The sequence below is a fragment of the Mesoplodon bidens genome (assembly GCF_964165515.1).
Source record: "Mesoplodon bidens genome assembly, chromosome: Y".
NCBI lineage: Eukaryota > Metazoa > Chordata > Mammalia > Artiodactyla > Ziphiidae > Mesoplodon > Mesoplodon bidens.
The window spans coordinates 46,734,155-46,754,013 of NC_138180.1; the positions used below are offsets into that span (position 1 = coordinate 46,734,155).

Consider the following 19,859-nt stretch of genomic DNA (forward strand, 5'->3'; position numbering starts at 1 on the left):
TGAAAATAGAAGAATATTGAAAACATAATGATTTTTCTTTAGATCACACCTACAGAAGTAACCAACATTTGGTTTTATCAATTAAGTCAAGTAGCATAAAGACTATGATAATATTCTAAAAGTACACAAAGATTTTTAAATGTAATTATTGTTATTATTTAGGCCATTGCCACTGAAAAGGACAAACAGTAATATATATTAATTTGATAAACGTCTTCGAAGTATGAAAAAGAGGAATATTTTCTTACACATCATCTATTGAACCAATGGAACCAATATACATCTTATTAACCAATATACATCTTATTAATCCTTATTAACTAGTTAGCAAAAATAAACACTGCTGCTTCACAACCCAGCTAACTATGTACTCTCACATGATGAATTCACTTACTAATGTAAACTGGTCATATACTTGCATGAGGTCCTCCATTTTGTATTCTTCTAGCACCACAAAATTGTCCAGATTTCCACTTCTTTTTCGTGCACAGTCGTGGCAATGTACTACGTATGTCTTTTGAGAATTGCTTTCATTACTGACAAAAAGAAGATCAAAAACCTCCACCTATTTTATAAGAGAAAAAGCACTGAACAGAGACTGTTGAATTTATTTGCACAACTTATAAAACTATGGAATTCTACTTTACATGAAAATGTGGACAGTTATTTTTGTCTAAATGCTGGGACTTAAAAAAGCCACAGGGTTGTATGTTTGAGATACCAGGTTTATTTTGTAGGACATCCAAAGACAAGGGTAATGTTATATATTTAGAGATTAAACTAATGGAATGAAATCTTCATTATAATCACTAATTAAAGTTTAATCAAACATTTATAAGGATCAGCCTATATTTATTTTCCCCAGAATATCAGAAGAAAACTAGAAAAAAGTGATAATGATTTTTTTACTTCTTCATGATAGTATTCATAGTGTTCCAGTTTTGGTTGTCTCTCTCTCCTCACGCTGAGCTCCACAAAGGTTGTGACTAAACTATTTTATTCATTTTTGGACTCTTAGATATCATAGTGCTTAGTTTGGAAGCAAACCAAACCAAAATAATAATAATAATAATAAAAGTAAAGGAAAAAAAGAAAAATGGAAAAGCGAAGGAGAAAAAGGAAACAAACACTTGAATGAATGAGATTATTTTCAAGAGCCCAAAACTCACAGATGACTAATAAAGAGTGTTCACTTCTAAGACTACTATATTAAGGAAGATAAATAAGTACAGGGTGTATTCATGAACTTTAGCATACCAAAAGACAGTAAGTGCATCTTAGAAAGAATGTTGAGTTGCAATGACTCAGACAGGAAAATGGGTAATAGACAGAATACTTGTTTTCATATACAGAATAGATTCTTATTTATCTGAGGTATAATACCTAACCAGAATCTGTTTGGCCTTATAATAATATACTTCAATGAGGCTATACAATATTAAAACAGCCAACAGATTTAATCAGTATATCTCATAACTGTAACACAATTTCAAGATCTAGTTCAGACCTTTCCAAGTTCTAGGCAAGTGATCTGACTTGTTCAGTGATTAGAAACTCATCACCTCAAATAGTCTTGGAACAACCGAATTAAACTTAAAAGTTTTTGCGCAGCAAAAAAACCCCATAAACGATACGAAAAGACAGCACTCAGAATGGAAGAAAATATTTGCAAACGAAGCAACTGACAAGGGATTAATCTCCAAAATACACAAATAGCTCATGCAGCTCAGTATCAAAAAACCAAACAACCCAAACAAAAAATGGGCGGAAGACCTAAATAGACATTTCTCCAAAGAAATGACCATACAGATGGCTAAAAGGCACATGAAAAGATGCTCAACATCACTAATTATTAGGAAATGCAAATCAAAAGTACAATGAGGCATCACCTCATACCAGGTACAATGACCATCATTAAAACATCTACAAACAATAAATGCTGGCGAGGGTGTGCTGAAAAAGGAACCCTCTTGCACTATTGGTGGGAATGTAAATGGATACAGCCACTGTGGAGAACAGTATGGAGGTTCCTTAAAAAACTAAAAATAGAACTACCATATGACCCAGCAATCTCACTACTGGGCGTATACCCTGAGAAAACCATAATTCAAAAAGACACATGCACCCCAACGTTTACTGCAGCACTATTTACAATAGCCAGGACATGGAAGCAACCTAAGTGTCCAATGACAGATGAATGGATAAAGAAGATGTGGTACATAAATACAGTGGAATATTATTCAGCCATAAAAAGGAATGAAACTGGGTCATTTGTAGAGATGTGGATGGACCTAGAGTCTGTGACACAGAATGAAGTCAGTCAGAAAGAGAAAAACAAATATAGTGTACTAACACATATATGTGGAATCTAGAAAACTGGTACAGAAGAATTTATATGCAGAATAGGAACAGAGGTGCTGCATAGAGAATGGGTGTGTGGACATGGGGGAAAGCAGAGGGTATGACGAATTGGGAGATTAGGATTGACTTAAATACACTACAATGTGTAAAACAAATAGCTAGTGGAAACCTGCTGTATAGCACAGGGAACTCAGCTCAGTGCTCTCTAGTGACCTCCTAGTTGGGTGGGATGGTGGGGTAGAACGGGGTCCAAGAGGGAGGGGATATATGTATACATATAGCTGATTCACTTCACTGTACAGCAAAAACTAACACAACATTGTAAAGCAATTACAAAAAAAATGCAGAGTTCATAAGGTTTTCTATTACTATGAACAGGCAGTAACGTACTTTAGGGACCCCAGTAAAAAAGTTGCATTTCTTCAACTTGTCATCATTTGCCATTTGATCAACTATCCTGTTGATTTTACTTTCTAAACACTTCTCCTTTTCTTCTTCCTTTCTTTTATATCCCTAATACTACCTATGAGTCTCAGCCCTCAGTTAACTTCTATTAACACCATTCTAGGGATTTCCCTGGCAAGTCCAGTGGTTAAGACTGTGCTTTCACTGCAGGAGACATGGGTATGATCTGGGAACTAAGATCCCACATGCCTCGTGATGCAGCCAAACAAACAAACAAATAAACCAAACACACTACCCATTCTAGTAGTCTCCCAACTAAGCTCTTCACTTTCTACCTACATCCTCTTCAATGATCAACTACCACTCCCTGAAACACGTATCCTGACTTAAGAGTCCCTTGCTCTAAAATTTTTAATGACCTTAGAATAAACATCAGATTCCTTAAATTCAAGATGCTCGCAAGCTACACACCATCTCTTACACATTCTGAAAATATTTGCTACATTTTCTAGCCACACTGAACTACTTAACCTCTTTATTATGTACACTACTTGTTTCCCCATCTGCTTTATTCTCCAATTCAATGCTTTATTCTCCAATTCAAGCCATTTTTCGCCTGCTGAAATCAAATTCATCCTTCAAGGGGCTCCGATGGTAATGTTAGAAAATCATTTTTCGTAAATATTTGTATAATAGTCTGTATATATGCCCATAGTCATTACGGTTTCAAATATATATCACATTTAGTTGTTAATAAATTGTATTATCCAAGTAGAATATAATCTCCTCCAGAACAGCTACCATATCTTTATCTTTGTACTTTTTACAAGTCTTGGTCACAATAGAAAAAAATTAAAAATTTATGAAATTAACTAGAAAGGACTTAACACTTATCAGCCTAGACCTATACTGAAATAGACCCAGTTTGCTAGCAACTGTGTACTTACTACGAATTGTTCCTGATTTAAAATCTGAGATGATAATCATCTGGTAAGAAGGTACAACACAAATACCACTGTTAGGGGATATTTCTGAGTTAATATTTAATGAAATATTATACCATCAAATGAAAATTTAATACAATTGCTATGATAGTCAATTTCCATAAAATACATTAAAGTATAGGTAAATTTGTAATTAAAAAACAAAAGAAACCAAACCCTAGAGAAACCACAACAAAACTGTCAATAAGAAGTTACCTCGCAAATGCTACAGTAATGCGCTGGTTCATGATTTGTCCGCCCATGCCATATAACCTCTTTTCCTGCTGTAATAAGAGCTTCCCTCAGTGTCTGACATTGCTTTAGAATTTTCATAAGACAATACCTATTATGGAGAAAAATTATTGTGACAACTGAATACTGAGTATTCTTAGCACAAAAGAAACACCAAATAGAAATAACTTTGACATTCTTGGTTCTAAGGTCTATTCACATAATTTTCCTTTTTTCAATTTTTCATATCTAGTAGGCCTAACAATGATAATACTAAAGCACTGAACGTTGAGAACTAATATTTGAATATAAAAATACAATGTTGTTAAGTCTACCAAAAAAAACCTCACATCTTATTTGAAGATATATTCTTACTTTTTAACTTCGATTTAGACAACTGAGAGAGTTTCCCTAAGAGTCAATTTCTTCATCTTTGAAATGAACAGTCTGAACTGCAGGCTGACTCTTTTTTTTTTGGGGGGGGTGCCTCCGGACACATAGGCTCAGCGGCCATGGCATGTGGGATCCTCCCGGACCAGGGCACAAACCCATGTCCCCTGCATCGGCAGGCGGACTCTCAACCACTGCGCCACCAGGGAAGCCCAGGCTGACTCTTTTGATTATAGTAAGGTAAGAGGTACATATTTACATCTAGATACAACAGAATTATTTTTATATAATTGATTTTAAAATTCTGGATTATGTAAAAAATATCTATGAATTATGATATAAAATTAGTTTAACTATACTACTAAAGGAAAAAAGGGTATTATTGTTTCAATTTTAATTTGAAGGTAGTATAATGGAATCTTTATATTAACACAAACTTTTTTGTAATTTATACTTTCCTTACGTACATACTTCTGATGCTAAGAATATACTGAATTCTCACAAAAAGTACTAATTTTTCTATAATTTGCTGTCACTGCTCAGAATTGTCTATTACAGTTGCCACAAACGTGTGTCAAAGTTCTCCTTTGAAGGCAGAGCTGGACTAGTTGATCTATAAGGTACATTTCAACTCTAAAATTATCCTAAAAAGAACAAAATTGGTTTAGTAAAAATGAGGTCACAACAATATCTGTGAATAGTATAACCGCCTGGAATCATGATCAGACTAACTTGGAGCTCTTTGATATACTGAATTGCTACTAACTTAGAATTTGCAATGTATTATTATTACATAAACTATTATTTGAAAGAAATGATATTACATTAACAGTATCTGAAACTATCTTTCTTATCTTTATAGGCTTTTAGTCTTTCTTTCCCATTAGAATGTAGGATTAATGAGAGCAAAGGCTTTGTCTATTTTGTTACCTGCAGTAGGACTGTGCCTGGCATAGAGTATGTATATAATAAATATTTGATTACTAAGCAAGTAAGTAAGTTCTACAATATGATAAGTAATAGCAGATTTAGATTCCCTTAATTAATATTTCTATGCTATTTGTTATTTGCCAGGTTAAACTATTATTATCCGTTTTTTAAAGTCAAAGAATAAAGTCAAAGAATAAGTCTGGAATAAATTTAAGTAAAAACTTGTTCATTTATTTAAAAACATAAAAAGTATAATAATATTAAATCTAAACTTGCACGAAAATTTTCTTAAGTATCATAAAAAATCATATCACTTTCAATTTGCCTAGACAAATTCTTTTCAGTTTTTAAGAAACAAAGTCATGCCTTACCTGTATTTGGATATCGAAATAAGAAAAGCTTTGTAGCGTGGTGTGGTGTGTTTGTGTGTGTGTGTTTGAAAGAAGTGCTAGGACAAGCAAAAAGTAAGAATTCAGTTCTGGAAAGAAAATATATATCACACTAGACATAGCATTTCTTGATGTCCTCCTCCTACCCCTCTCCAATATGGTTTCACCTCTGGGACCAGACATATTTTCACATAAGTACTGCTTCAAAATATTTATTTCATAGGAAAATAATGACTAAAACTCTGCAAATTTTTATTTGCACAGACAGCAATGCTCATAAACTTAACAATGCTATTATGTGGGAAAATAAAATGTTAACATTTTATTCATGAAGATAGCATTAATGAAGGGTTACATACATTAGGCCACCTAAGTTTTATTCTACCTAAGCCCAATGTCAGAGGCATTATTGTCTATCCCATTTCACAAACAAGGAAAATGGACAACAGAAGGGTGAAATTTCCCAAAATAAGATCCCAAATGATGAAGATACTGGAATAAATAAAAGTTAGGCTGACTCAATATTAAAGTCTTTCTGACAACAATCTCAGACTGTCACCACAATTTTAGTAGATGGTATGGAAATTAAAACCCAAGAGATGCCTTGCCTTTTCCAGCCTATCTTACTGACAGAGCCATGTACAAAAAGTGAGCCTAACATATGGTGATAATTGTGGGCATACTACGAATCATTGTAACTGGCTTTATTTACCATTCAACTGCATAAAGAACACTTGCTATTTATATTACAAAGTTGAATCAGTACCAAAAGACTCATCTACTACATCATCGTTTAATTCCTTTCAAGGGTTTTATCAAAAGGAATGCTCTAATATTAATGAACATATGAGTTGCATGAAAATGAAGTAAAGAAAATCAAAGCACTGTAATAAATGTAACAAATATTAATTATAAATTGAAGAGTGAGGATTCCTTTAAACTTTCAATCAACTCATTTTTTAATTAAAACCAAGAAAGAAGAAATATTTATTTTGGAGAATACAGATAAAAATCAAGAATAAACAACACCTCCATTAACTGTATTTTAAGCTTTAAAGTACATATTTAGTTTCCCCTCATTATACATAAATGATAATACTTAGAAATAGGGAAGGAAATTATTTTTCAGCTATCCAAGGAAAAATATATACACTCCACTTAACCCCAATCTCAAACAGTGACCAAAGAAACAGTATTGTATATCTCCTGATATGATACAAATAGAAAACACATTATCTATTTTCAAAAATGTTTAATGTGAATCTAATATAAGGAAACAACCAGACAAACCCAAAATGTGAAACATTCTAAAACGCACCTGGCCTGGTTTCTTCAAATAAAAAGACAATGTCATTAAGAACGATTCTTAAGAGACCAAAGAGACATGACATGATTGAACGAGTCCAAAAAGAACAGCCAAATACTGTATTCAATGTGAACTCTGAATGACTCTAAATTGGGAATTAGAGTGGACTAAAGAGAAGCAATAGCTTTTAAAGAACTTTTTGGACAGGTGATAAATTTTAACTACAGATAATATGATATTCTGATTTTAGTTATCTTAGGTGTGACAAAGCTACTATGGCTATGAAGGGTAAGGCCCTTATTTTTAAAAGATGTAGAATAAATTAGGCAGGATTCCATAGATAGTAAGTAAATGTGGCAAAAACTTAAATGGTAAACTAAGATGAAAAATCTATCAGTATTCAGTGTACTATTCTCCAACTTTTCTGCAGGGCTGAAAAAGTTTATACAATAATATAATTCAACTTGTGTAATTCAATTTGTATAGTGCAGCTTCATTTTGTCTTAAAATTTACATTAAATATATACATATATATATATATATCTTAATATGGAAAGATACAGGAGTTGAGTTATTTAAAATAAGATATCAGTAGACTTAAACTTTAAATACTCTTAATGCAGTCTTTCTGTGATGTTTTAAAAATAGCTAATAGTTCAGAAACCTCAGCATCTCAAATCTTAGCAAGGATTATATATAAGCTAGCTCCATCTATCAGTCCTCTATACTAGGCAACAGAGCTATCTACCCCTCTGAGTGTTTAAAGAAATTTTTCTTTAAATATTCTATGAAGACTTCAAATTCTGCATGTTGAAAAAGCCAGGCTGTAACATCACTATCAATATCTAACTTATTCCTCTCCTTATTCTTTAGCCACAATCTCAGTGACAAGAGCAAATGCTGTGTAAAAATCCCGAATCAAGCAAAACGGATTCCTCCCTTATCTCAACCATTCAACCATGAAATATATCTTTATTCTCTAAATTCTGGCTGTCTCTTGTCTGAACAGTAGTAATTACCTTTCACTTCATGCCTATATTCTTCCTATCTTCATCATACTGTGGCCAACTGATGTAACTTGCAAATTTGATTATTTTTACCTCCAAAATTAAAAATTCTTCTCATTAGCAACTGCTGCTGATGTGAAACACACCTGAAATTTTTAGCCAGTTTATATATGTTCCATAACTATTATGAATGAACAAGTTGAGCTTAACTGCAAAGACATAGTTTTAATTCTGATCCACATCAGGAGAAATTCAGTTCAGTTGTAACATAAAGGATTTGTGCAAAAGTTTTGACAGTAATTTAAGTCAAAAGAGAAATTTATACACTGAGATCAATTATTACAGTGATTCCTCAGGGTTTAGGATTAAAATCTTTGAAGTCAAGTCCATTGCATTCTAAACTGACAGACAATAATAATCAACATAATGAATATGCTTTTCACTCATGATTCTCCTTGCTGCCATTTTTAGGTGGTATCTGGAAGAATATGAAGTAAAGTACGAATGAAGATTAGTCCAATATAGTAAAATGGCTAAGTTGTAGAAATCTGAAAAGATGTACTAAATCACTAAGTCACACAAGAGGCTTTCTGGCTTTAGAAGGCACTGATACCAAACTTGGACTAACTACAAAGGAAAAAAAATTAAGCAACTTATACAGTAGTTTAAGAAAAGAAAGATAATTCAGTCTTACACCAACAAAAAAATCAGTAGTTGGAAAGTGGAAATACCCTTGCCATTTTAAAATCACATAGTGCAAATACAGACTAAGTGGCAAACCACTTATAGTTTAGTTACACCAAGTATTCCTAAGGTTTATAAAACTCATTTGGTGTTTAAATCAGGCTACTATAGTTATTATGTAACTCATTTACAGGGCCCATTCACATTTCACCACAGAATTATTAATGTGCTTATGAATGCTGTCCTATACCCTGCTAGTATGGGTGGTAGGGAAAAATATGTTTTTTGGTTTTTGTTTTTTTAATTTTTGGCTGCATTGGGTCTTCACTGCTGCACCCGTACTACCTCTAGTTGCGGTGAGCAGGGGTCACTCCCTGCTGCAATGCACGGGCTTCACGGGCTTCTCGGGCTTCTCATTGCGGTGGCCTCTTCTGCCGTGGAGCACAGGCTCCACGTGCACGGGCTTCAGTAGTTGTGGCACACGGGTTCCAGAGCGCAGGCTCAGTAGTTGTGGTGCAGGCTTGCAGGCTCTAGAGCATAGGCTCAGTAGTTGTGGTGCATGGGCCCAGCTGCTCCACGGCATGTGGGATCTTCCCGGACCAGGGCTTGAACCCACGTCCCCTGCATTGGCAGGCGGATTCTCAACCACTGCACCACCAGGGAAGCCTCAAAATATGTATCTTTTTAAAACCAAAGAAAATCTGAAATCTAAAAGACATCTGGCCCAAAGAATTCAGGATAGGGAACTATAACCTAGAGTATTTCTTTTGTAAAGTCTTTTCTGAATTCTCTCTTGAAAGAGCCGTCCTCTATGCTCCCCCATTGTACATTAGCAACAGTTCCATTAAAGCAAAGAGCACATTTTTCAATAGCTGTGCAAAGAGTACATTGTTTCTAATAGTTAGCACCCTAAAAATTGATCACACCTTTCAAAGCAACCTGCAAAGTACCTAGGCACCCAGTTGGTTCACAATAAACACTGACTGAATTAAAGAATAGAAATATCTCTTTATACCTCAGTAGATGACACTGGTAAGTATTCCTTATTTTCTTTCTGGTTGATTTGCTATACTTAAGCATACTGTATTTAGCTATGAACCAACTATAAAGAGGTTTAAAATAGTAAACACAATGGTAAAAATAGAATATTTAAGCATACATCTAAAAGTAGTAGTGTGAGAAATGACTATCAAGAGAGGTGGAGGTGAGGGAGTGTCAAATTCTTTCAGTAATTCATGAGCTAGGCTTAAAAATGTAGATTCTCAAGAATTCTACAATTGTGATGTCATATTTAAAATGGCTGGTCACTGCTTAACTCAACGAAGTAGTTTCAGGGATACATCAAAGTCAAAAGCCATACTGCTATGAATGGAGGAATGAAAAAGAAGCCCAAAGCTAACACATGAAATGACTCAAAGCAAAGGGAAGAATTACAAGAAAGAAACTGTTTAGGAATCAACACAGCACACAAAACAGGTTAAATTAATACCACCTCCTTTTGACAGGATTTGAGGACAAAAGCAATGATATGGATACAATAATTGAACAGCAAAAAAACTTCTGGGAAGACAACAAAAATGAAAAATCTTTGTTATTTCTTTAACAACATATTCTCATTGCTCTCCTGCCTCTCTCTTATTTAGTTCCTCATTTTTCCTGTTCTTAAATACAACTATTCTTTGAAGCTCTATTCCTCATTGTTAGTACTCTTCATGTAAAGGTAATAATCACAAAATAGTAGGTAAAACACTCCCCAGTTAGTTGGCTCCTGCTTTGCTCTCTGAAGTTATTTCCAATAGCTTTTTCAAAAATCTGTTTCCATCTTCTCAGACTTGCTACTGCCCCAAATGAAGTGATGTGTCACAATTACAAACAAAGACCTTCCTACTGAACCGATATAGGTGTTTTAAAATGTTGATTCTGCACCTAACTAGATAGGCGACCTAAGCCTGGTGTAACTGAAATAATATTTGTTCAGCACTTAGAATAAAACTTAGCTGGGGCTTCCCTGGTGGTGCAGCGGTTGAGAGTCCGCCTGCCGATGCAGTGGACACGGGTTCGTGTCCCGGTCTGGGAAGATCCCACATGCCGCGGAGCGGCTGGGCCCGTGAGCCATGGCCGCTGAGCCTGCGCGTCCGGAGGCCTGTGCTCCGCAACGGGAGAGGCCACAACAGTGAGAGGTCCGTGTACCGCAAAAAAAAAAAAAAAAAAAAAAAACTTAGTAAGATTATAAAGTACTACTGGACATCTAAAACCTACTTAATATGGAAACCCAAAGGGATATTTCATTCATTCTTTTCCCACATCAAGTTCTCTACTCATTCCTTCTCCTATATCTTTGTCCTTCACATAAATTACCTTGCTTTTCCAAAGAACAGCTCCCCCCAAACATCCCTAATTCTGTAGGATCCATGATATATAGCATTAACATTTTTAAAAATTAGGATATTATTTTTTTTTACTGAGTTGTAATTGATGTCATTGATACATTTTAAAATCTACAACTTTTAATCCACGTATTTACATGCTCTACAACTTTTGCCCTCCTACCTCCACTGTCTCTCCCCATCTTCCCTAAATGAAGACAGGAATTTGCACAGAATATTTATAAATCTTCAGGGCTCAGCCCAGTTCCATCTATTCAGCTAGTACTCAAATATCTATTAAATGAAAGATACTGCAAATAAGCATTGGTGGTGAATGAAAGTACATTTTGAGAGGTGGCTGAATGACCCTGGTTAACATTTTTAATCAGAGTGATAACAAAAAGAGGAGCTAATTAAACATGAGACAACTAAAGTTGGAAGTAGAATTCTGAAATTATAATAAATGGAGTCAATATTCAAAATGATTCCATATTCTATAAGGAAGTATTAAAAAACTCTACAAGAAACACAGCACCAATAAGTAAACGCATTCACTTAGAGTATTAAATCTATTTTTTAAAATGTGTAAGGAAAATGTGGATGAAAACTATTTCCAGTAATTTAAATAGAAGAAAACCTGAATTTGTATACTCAAGTCCAATATTAAGACAACTGCTACAACAAAGACAATGTAATTTAAAATGCCACCATAGAAAAATGGGAACATTTCCATTCATGGAAGGCAAGTCTTCGTGTCCTGCATTTAAAATAGTGATAGAGACACTGACATACTGGAAGAGGTCTAGAAGATGTTGAGAACAATGAGGGTAGAGAATGAAAGTGACCGAAGTGAGAGATGTTTTAAGTTTATGAACTAGAGATAACAAAAACACAAGATGATAATCGTCTTTTCTTGCTTCCTTTTTCCTTATCTCACTATCCAATCTATGTGTAAACATTTGACAAAAGACTGCAGTGTGATACTTCTTTGCAGTTCCACTGCTACAATCACAATCCAGGTTAGTCTGGATTTCTGCAATTGACTTATAACTGTTCTCTTTAGTTCAAATCTTCCCTTCTCCAATCCTATTTCCACAAATAGATTCACTTTTTTTTTTTTTTTTTTTTGGTACTTGGGCCTCTCACTGTTGTGGCCTCTCCCGTTGCGGAGCACAGGCTCCGGACGCGCAGGCTCAGCGGCCATGGCTCACGGGCCCAGCCACTCCGCAGCATGTGGGATCCTCCCAGACCGGGGAACGAACCCGTGTCCGCTGCATCGGCAGGCGGACTCTCAACCACTACGCCACCAGGGAAGCCCCAGATTCACATTTTTAAAACGTAAATCAAAATCTATCCCTCTCCTTCTTCTACACACACAGAATTAGTACCTAAACTATTTAACAGTGCCTAAATCTATAATTTCCTACCTCACCATTTTCATGAACTCATTACCACAGCTATTTTCCTCCTTCATTCTGTTAAGCCATTTCTGTCCCATAACTACACCAAAGTTGTTCTCCTTTAAGACTTTCACTTGTTTTGAGGGCCTGAAATGCTTTATCCTAACTCTTCTAGTTGTCTCCTTTTTATAATTCTGATCCAAGTATGGAAACCATGCTCTCAGAAGCCACTTGAACAAAAGTGCAGCATTCTTCACCCCCTAACCAAAAAACAAACAAATTTGCAAAAATAAATTTTACTCACATGACTTAACAGTGACTTATTTATCTGTTTGGGAATTTGTCTGTCTGGCTTCACTACAGATTAAATCTCACAAAGAAAGAGATTTAGTTTTATACTCTGCAGTATCTATTTTATTACTAAGAACAGCATCAAGCATAAAGTATGTGGTTCTCAAATACTTGTTGAATGTTATTTGTTTTGCATAAATCCTAAATAATCTGGGGCATTGAAGCAAAAAGTATATTTTGGATCAGCCTATGAATATATTCATGAATTAGAGCTGAGGTAATGACCATACTGAAGAAGTTACCAAATGACCACCCATAAATTGTGCATTTTTAATAGGAATTACTCTGTTAGTTAAGAATTTGAATAACATTCTTTCAAACTTTTCTAACTTTACCTCTCAAACATTTAACAAAAATGGAATGTGTCAATAAGTGCATAGGCACATTACCCTGACCCTGCAATTTCTGTCTGGATATATTGGTTAGAACAAAATTTTGAAAATAAATTTGAAATTGTTTAAAATTAGCCAGCACTATTTTTAAAGATACTGGTTTGGGAGACACTGTAAATCTTCCTCTCCCATTCACAAAGTTCATGAACATATACAGGCCCTGAAGGGACTTAAGATGGTTTAACTATTTAGCCTGTAATTTCCCAAATTCATTTCAGCAGAGTTATTTTTCATTAGTGATGGAGTGGGGGGAGGAGAAGGGCAAGAAAAGCATGTAAACTGAAATCTGGAGAAGCACTAAGTGGCACTGCCTGAAAAAATGTACAAGAAGAAACATCATGGTTCCATTCCATACCACTGCAATAAAGCAAATATTGCAATAAGGCAAGTCACACAATTTTCTGGTTTCTCAAAAGTTATGTTTACTATGTATGGTAGTCTATTAAGTCTGCAATAGCATTATATCAAAAATAACAATACATACACCTTAATTAAAAATACCTCATTGCAAGAAAAATTGCTAATCAGCATGTGAACCTTCAACAAGTCATAATCTTTTTACAATAGTAACATCAAAGAGCACTAATCACAGATCACTGCAGGAAATATAGTAATAAAGAAAAAATCTGAAGTATTGTGGGAATTACCAACATGAGACACAAAGAAAGAAAGTGGGCAAGTGCTCCTGAAAAGATGGTGCTTACAGACTTGCTCTCTATACGGTTGTCACAAACCCTCAATTTGTAGAAAACAGTATCTGCAAAGGGCAGTAAGGCAAATAGCAATAAAATGAGGGATGCCTGTATTCTAAATATACTTACAAAAGAAATGGAACAGAAACTAGGCTAATAAATCAGAAATTAACAGAATATATATATTCAAATTGTTTATCTACTAAATTTGTAATGAGTGGTTCAAGAAGGTAAGGGGGTGATTTAATTATGGCAGAAAATTTTAATAGCTAAAACACTATTTTAAATGCTAATTTCTTTACGAGATATTTTTATGTTAATATCATTCTCACTCCCTGTGCTGCAGGCAGACATCAAATATTAAAACTAAAGATATCCCAGGACGTCACATTGGTCAGAGGGTAAGGGAAAGCACAGATGTGTGAATTTACTGGTAAAGAATCACGTATGCTTTCATTCCTCTTTGTACCACAACAAGCTGGCTATTTGGAAAGAAAAAATATTTTTTTACATGCAAATGCTCTTATTTTGTCAAGATTTCTAAACCACTTTATCATCTGATGTCAACTGATGTAATTCTTTGGGGTAAAAATAATCATTAGGAAACACTCTTCACCATATTCCCTATCCCCACCACCACCCCCAAAAGAGGAACTATAGCAATTTTGTAAAGTACTTACTTAATCATTTCAAAAAGCTTGGGATCTGAGACTTTGATATTTCGTGCCATATTCCATGAGAGATGAACCATGGGTACCACTGACTTCACACTTTGCAATTTGTTCCACTCATACCGTTCTACTGCCAGTTTATACTGGCAGGCTAGGAGGAAAACAAAAATTTTTTGAGTTATAAAGCAAACTAACAAAATATACGAACATATTCATTATGACGTCTCAGGTGACCATTTTAACAGCAATTCTGAAAAACTAAAAACACTAAAAAACAGTTTTATAAGTTGCAGGATACACAATTAATGCACAGAAATCTCTTGCATTGTTATACACTAATGATGAAAAATCTGAAAGAGAAATTATGGAAACACTCCCATTTATTATTGCAACAAAAAGAATAAAATACGTAGGAATAAACCTACCTAGGAAAACAAAAGACCTGTATGCAGAAAGCTATAAGACACTGATTAAAGAAATTAAAGATGCTACCAACAGATGGAGAGATATAACATGTTCTTGGATTGGAAGACTCAACATTGTGAAAATGACTATACTACCCAAAGCAATCTACAGATTCAATGCAATCCCTATCAGATTACCAATGGCATTTTTTATGGAAAAAGAACAAATCATCTCAAAATTTGTATGGAAACACAAAAGACCCCAAATAGCCAAAGCAGTCTTGAGGGGAAAAAACGGAGCTGAAGGAATCAGGCTCCCTGACTTCAGACTATACTACAAAGTTATAGTAATCAAGACAATGTAGTACTGGCACAAAAACAGAAACATAGATCAATGGAACACGATAGAAAGCCCAGAGAGGGCTTCCCTGGTGGCGCAGTGGTTGAGAGTCCGCCTGCCGATGCAGGGGACACGGGTTCGTGCCCCGGTCTGGGAAGATCCCACATGCCACGGAGCGGCTAGGCCCGTGAGCCATGGCCGCTGAGCCTGCGCGTCCAGAGCCTGTGCTCCGCAACGGGAGAGGCCACAACAATGAGAGGCCTGCGTACCGCAAAAAAAAAAAAAAAAAAAAAAAAAAAAAAAAAAGAGAGAGAGAAAGCCCAGAGATAAACCCACGCACATATGGTGAACTAATCTATGACAAAGGACGCAAAGATATACAATGGAGAAAAGACAGTCTCTTCAATAAGTGGTGCTGGGAAAACTGGACAGCTACATGTAAAAGAATGAAATTAGAACACTCCCTGACACCATACACAAAAATAAACTCAAAATGGATTCGAGACCTAAATGTAAGACTGGACACTATAAAACTCTTAGAGGAAAACATAGGAAGAACATTCTTTGACATAAATCACAGCAAGATCTTTTTTGATCCACCAAATAGAGTAATGGAAATAAAAACAAAAATAAACAAATGGGACCTAAGGAACCTTAAAAGCTTTTGCACAGCAAAGGAAACCATAAACAAGATGAAAGACAAACCTCAGAATGGGAGAAAATATTCGCAAACAAATCAATGGACAAAGGATTAATCTCCAAAATATATAAACAGCTCATGCAGCTCAATATTAAAGAAACAAACAACCCAATCCAAAAATGGGCAGAAGACCTAAATAGACAATTCTCCAAAGAAGACATACAGGTGGCCAAGAAGCATATGAAAAGCTGCTCAACATCACTAATATTAGAGAAATGCAAATCAAAACTACAATGAGGTATCACCTCACACCAGTCAGAATGGGCATCATCAGAAAATCTACAAACAACAAATGCTGGAGAGGGTGTGGAGAAAAGGGAGCCCTCTTGCACCGTTGGTGGGAAAGTAAATTGATATAGTCACTATGGAGAACAGTATGGAGGTTCCTTAAAAAGCTAAAAATAGAATTACCATATGATCCAGCAATCCTACTACTGGGCATATACCCAGAGAAAACCGTTATTCAAAAAACACGTGACCCCAATGTTCATTGCAGCACTATTTACAATAGCCAGGTCATGGAAGCAACCTAAATGCCCATCGACAGGTGAACAGATAAAGAAGACGTGGTTCATATATACAATGGAATATTACTCAGCCATAAAAAGGGACAAAATTGAGTCGTTTGTTGAGACATGGATGGATCTAGATACTGTCATACAGAGTGAAGTAAGTCAGAAAGAGAAAAACAAAAATCGTATAGTAACCCATGTATGTGGAACCTAGAAAAATGGTACAGATGAACCAATATTCAGGGCAGAAGTTGAGACAGGGATGTAGAGAACAAACATATGGACAGCAAGGGGGGAAAATCATGGTGGGGTGGCGATGGTGGTGTGCTGAATTGGGAGATTGGGATTGACATGTGTACACTGATGTGTATAAAACTGATGACTAATAAGAACCTGCAGTATAAAAAAACAAACAAAAACCACTAATACTAATCTTTCTTTGGCTTATTTGTATGGAAATATGTTAATATAAGTGTTTCACACATTACATGAAATTTCTAAAAATCTTATATGTTCTGGTATAATAAATCAATTCTACTTATTACTTTAAAATTTATATCTCAGGGCTTCCCCGGTGGCGCAGTGGTTGAGAATCCACCTGCCGCTGCAGGGGATACGGGTTCGTGCCCCGTTCCGGGAAGATCCCACATGCCACGGAGCGGCTAGGCCTGTGAGCCATGGCCTCTGAGCCTGAGCGTCCGGAGCCTGTGCTCCGCAATGGGAGAGGCCACAACAGTGAGAGGCCCGCGTACCGCAAAAAAAAAAAAAAAAAAATTTATATCTCAGAAATAACTAAATTTCCTTGTCAATTGCATTATTATGAACTTTCATCAAATCTTTAACCATGGTCATTTTTAAGTCTTTTGTCATTTACAGACAGTTCTGGGTGTATTCTGATGCTTTTGCAAAAATGTTCCTATAAAAGGGTTTCATCTTCAAGGAATTCACGGAAAAGACTCTGACAAGTACAGGTTTGTGGTAATTGACTATACTGCTGAACTGAACGAATAAGTATTTTCAGAATTGTAATGGAAAAGTGTTAACAAAAGATTAAGATAAAAAAAATGGGACTGAGTGAACTAATGAGGATGATTATAATTTTTGTGACTTCCTGTTTGAATAAATAAACTGTTTTATAAGAATTACAGTTTAAAATTATCATTAAAGAGCACTTACTATGTGGTAAGCATTGTGCGTGGCTCTTTTCACATCTCATTAAATTCTTTGAAACCCTCATTTTTTCAGACTAAAAGAATTTCTCATTTTTCAGATTAAAAGAATGAGGCACTGAGATTTCAAAACACTTATCCAAAGTTACAAAACTAACAAAGACCAGATTTTTCATCTTACGTATATTTAGACAGAGTTTGACATAAGACTGTTCATGTGATATATCAAAAAAAATAAAAGTCTAAAAAATAACTATTCTGCTTTGCTTTTCCCTATAAACGATTTCCTTTATAAAAAAGACACACAACAATCTAAAATATCAAAAGTATATCCTCTATGACTACAAAAGCATGCATTTGTTACTTGCTACATCCATTTCTTAAGTTGAATTTACTCTCTGTACTAACAATTGAGATTTTTCCTAGGACACAATTTTTCAATTTTTGTGAGTTATTTTCTAATAGAAAAATAATACATATTAGAATTCTTTAAAATGTAAAACCTGTCATTATTATTTATAATACCTGTAAGTGGACCAACATTCCAAGCAATATTGTTGCACCAGCCAACAGCCTGAACCCAGTGCACAGTGCCTGCATTTATCCAGACCAAATCTCCAGGTCTTTGAATAAACCTATATACAGGAACATTAGCTTCATAAAGATCTTCAAGATTTGGCCACCAAGAACTCATCAAAAAATTCAAATTATTTCTGAAAAAAATAATGAATAATGTTAATGGATAAAGTTTTTTTAATGTCTCATCAAAAATGGAGAGATAATTTCATTTGACTAAAAGATGCTCTTACTGTATACTTCATTAAAACTTTACTGTAACAAGAACTATATATTTCAAAACTGAGAGCTCTAGAACATAAGCAGTCCTGAAAAAAATTAATAGCAGATGAAAATAGGTATACTTATTCAAAGATCTGTACCATACGCCTAAACTTGCTTTTCAAAAGTATAAATGTTAAATTTTCAAATTATACTTAAATATTAAATAAACTGATTTTTTGGTTTAATGTCAATTTGATTTAGATATAATTCACATACAATAAAATTCACCCATTTATGAGTGTTGACAAATGGGTAAGTACCAACACAAGACAGAACATTTTCTTTAAGATTTGGGGCACCATGATTTCAGTGGCATTGTTCAGCTATGTCAGTAAGAAAGCAGTCATAGACAATACATAAACAAACAGGTGTGGCTATGTACTAGTAAAACTTTACAAAAGAGTTGGCAGGCCGGAACAAACTAATTTTTAAATTTTCTCTCAACAAGGAATATTTTGATTTACTCTTTCTTCTTAAAGAACCTCTTTAATATCTAGGAATCTGTTAAACAGGAAATTTAGAGACTACTTCTTACCTAGAATCCTATAGCAGATTTAAGAGCAAAGATCTTCCCTCAATTCAACAGTGGAAAAAGACTTCTGCCTCTTGTTTTCTCCCAGGAATTTGAGAGAAGGTCCTTGTTCTTACATGAATCAACACTACCAGCAACACCAAAGCAGGTAAACCAAATTATTAAGCTTTTATTTAAAGTCTGTTTTTTTTATTATTCTCCTTCATTACAGTAGTAGGTTTCTGTTTTTGTTTTTTGCGGTACGCGGGCCTCTCACTGTTGTGGCCTCTCCCACTGCAGAGCACAGCCTCCGGATGCACAGGCTCAGCGGCCATGGCTCATGGGCCCAGCCGCTCCGTGGCATGTGCAATCTTCCAAGACCGGGGCACAAACCCATGTCCCTTGCATCTGCAGGCGGACTCTCAACCACTGCGCCACCAGGGAAGCCCAGTATTAGGTATTTTAATGAAACTATGTTACCAATTTTTCTGCTAGGAATAGTAAGATTAACAATTTCAAATTATTTAATTTTTTTCAATAGAAAAAGTTCACACGGTAGGACTGTTCCTTTCTGAAGATCCAAAAAAAGCTTTTGCTTTATTTCTATGTTTTCTCTGAAAAAATATGACAGAGGGTGCCTTTGAGTTGTCTCTAAGAATCCACCTCTATTCCTTTATTTTCCTCCTAAAATGGAAGGATTTTCTTGAGACAAGTCTGACTGACATTGACATTTAAGGGATAAACACTGGTTCTTTTTTGGTATAAGGTTTCAAATACTGCGAGGAAGGGGAGGGGAGAGGAAGGAAGGGAAAAATGACGAAAGAA

The 19,859-nt window shown here is 35.1% G+C and overlaps 1 protein-coding gene across 5 annotated transcripts in view; it reads right to left on the reverse strand.

The window, feature by feature from the left end:
• LOC308609628 (lysine-specific demethylase 6A-like) overlaps positions 1–19,859 on the reverse strand; it is a 185,527-nt gene that overhangs the window by 1,282 nt on the left and 164,386 nt on the right. For all 5 annotated transcript variants that reach the window (XM_081223361.1, XM_081223360.1, XM_081223362.1 and 2 more), the window contains 4 exons: positions 18,209–18,396; positions 14,568–14,709; positions 3,966–4,092; positions 395–565 (listed from right to left, as the gene is read on the reverse strand). In XM_081223361.1, coding sequence (XP_081079487.1) covers positions 395–565; positions 3,966–4,092; positions 14,568–14,709; positions 18,209–18,396 — 628 coding nt within the window. The remainder of the gene's footprint in view (positions 1–394; positions 566–3,965; positions 4,093–14,567; positions 14,710–18,208; positions 18,397–19,859) is intronic.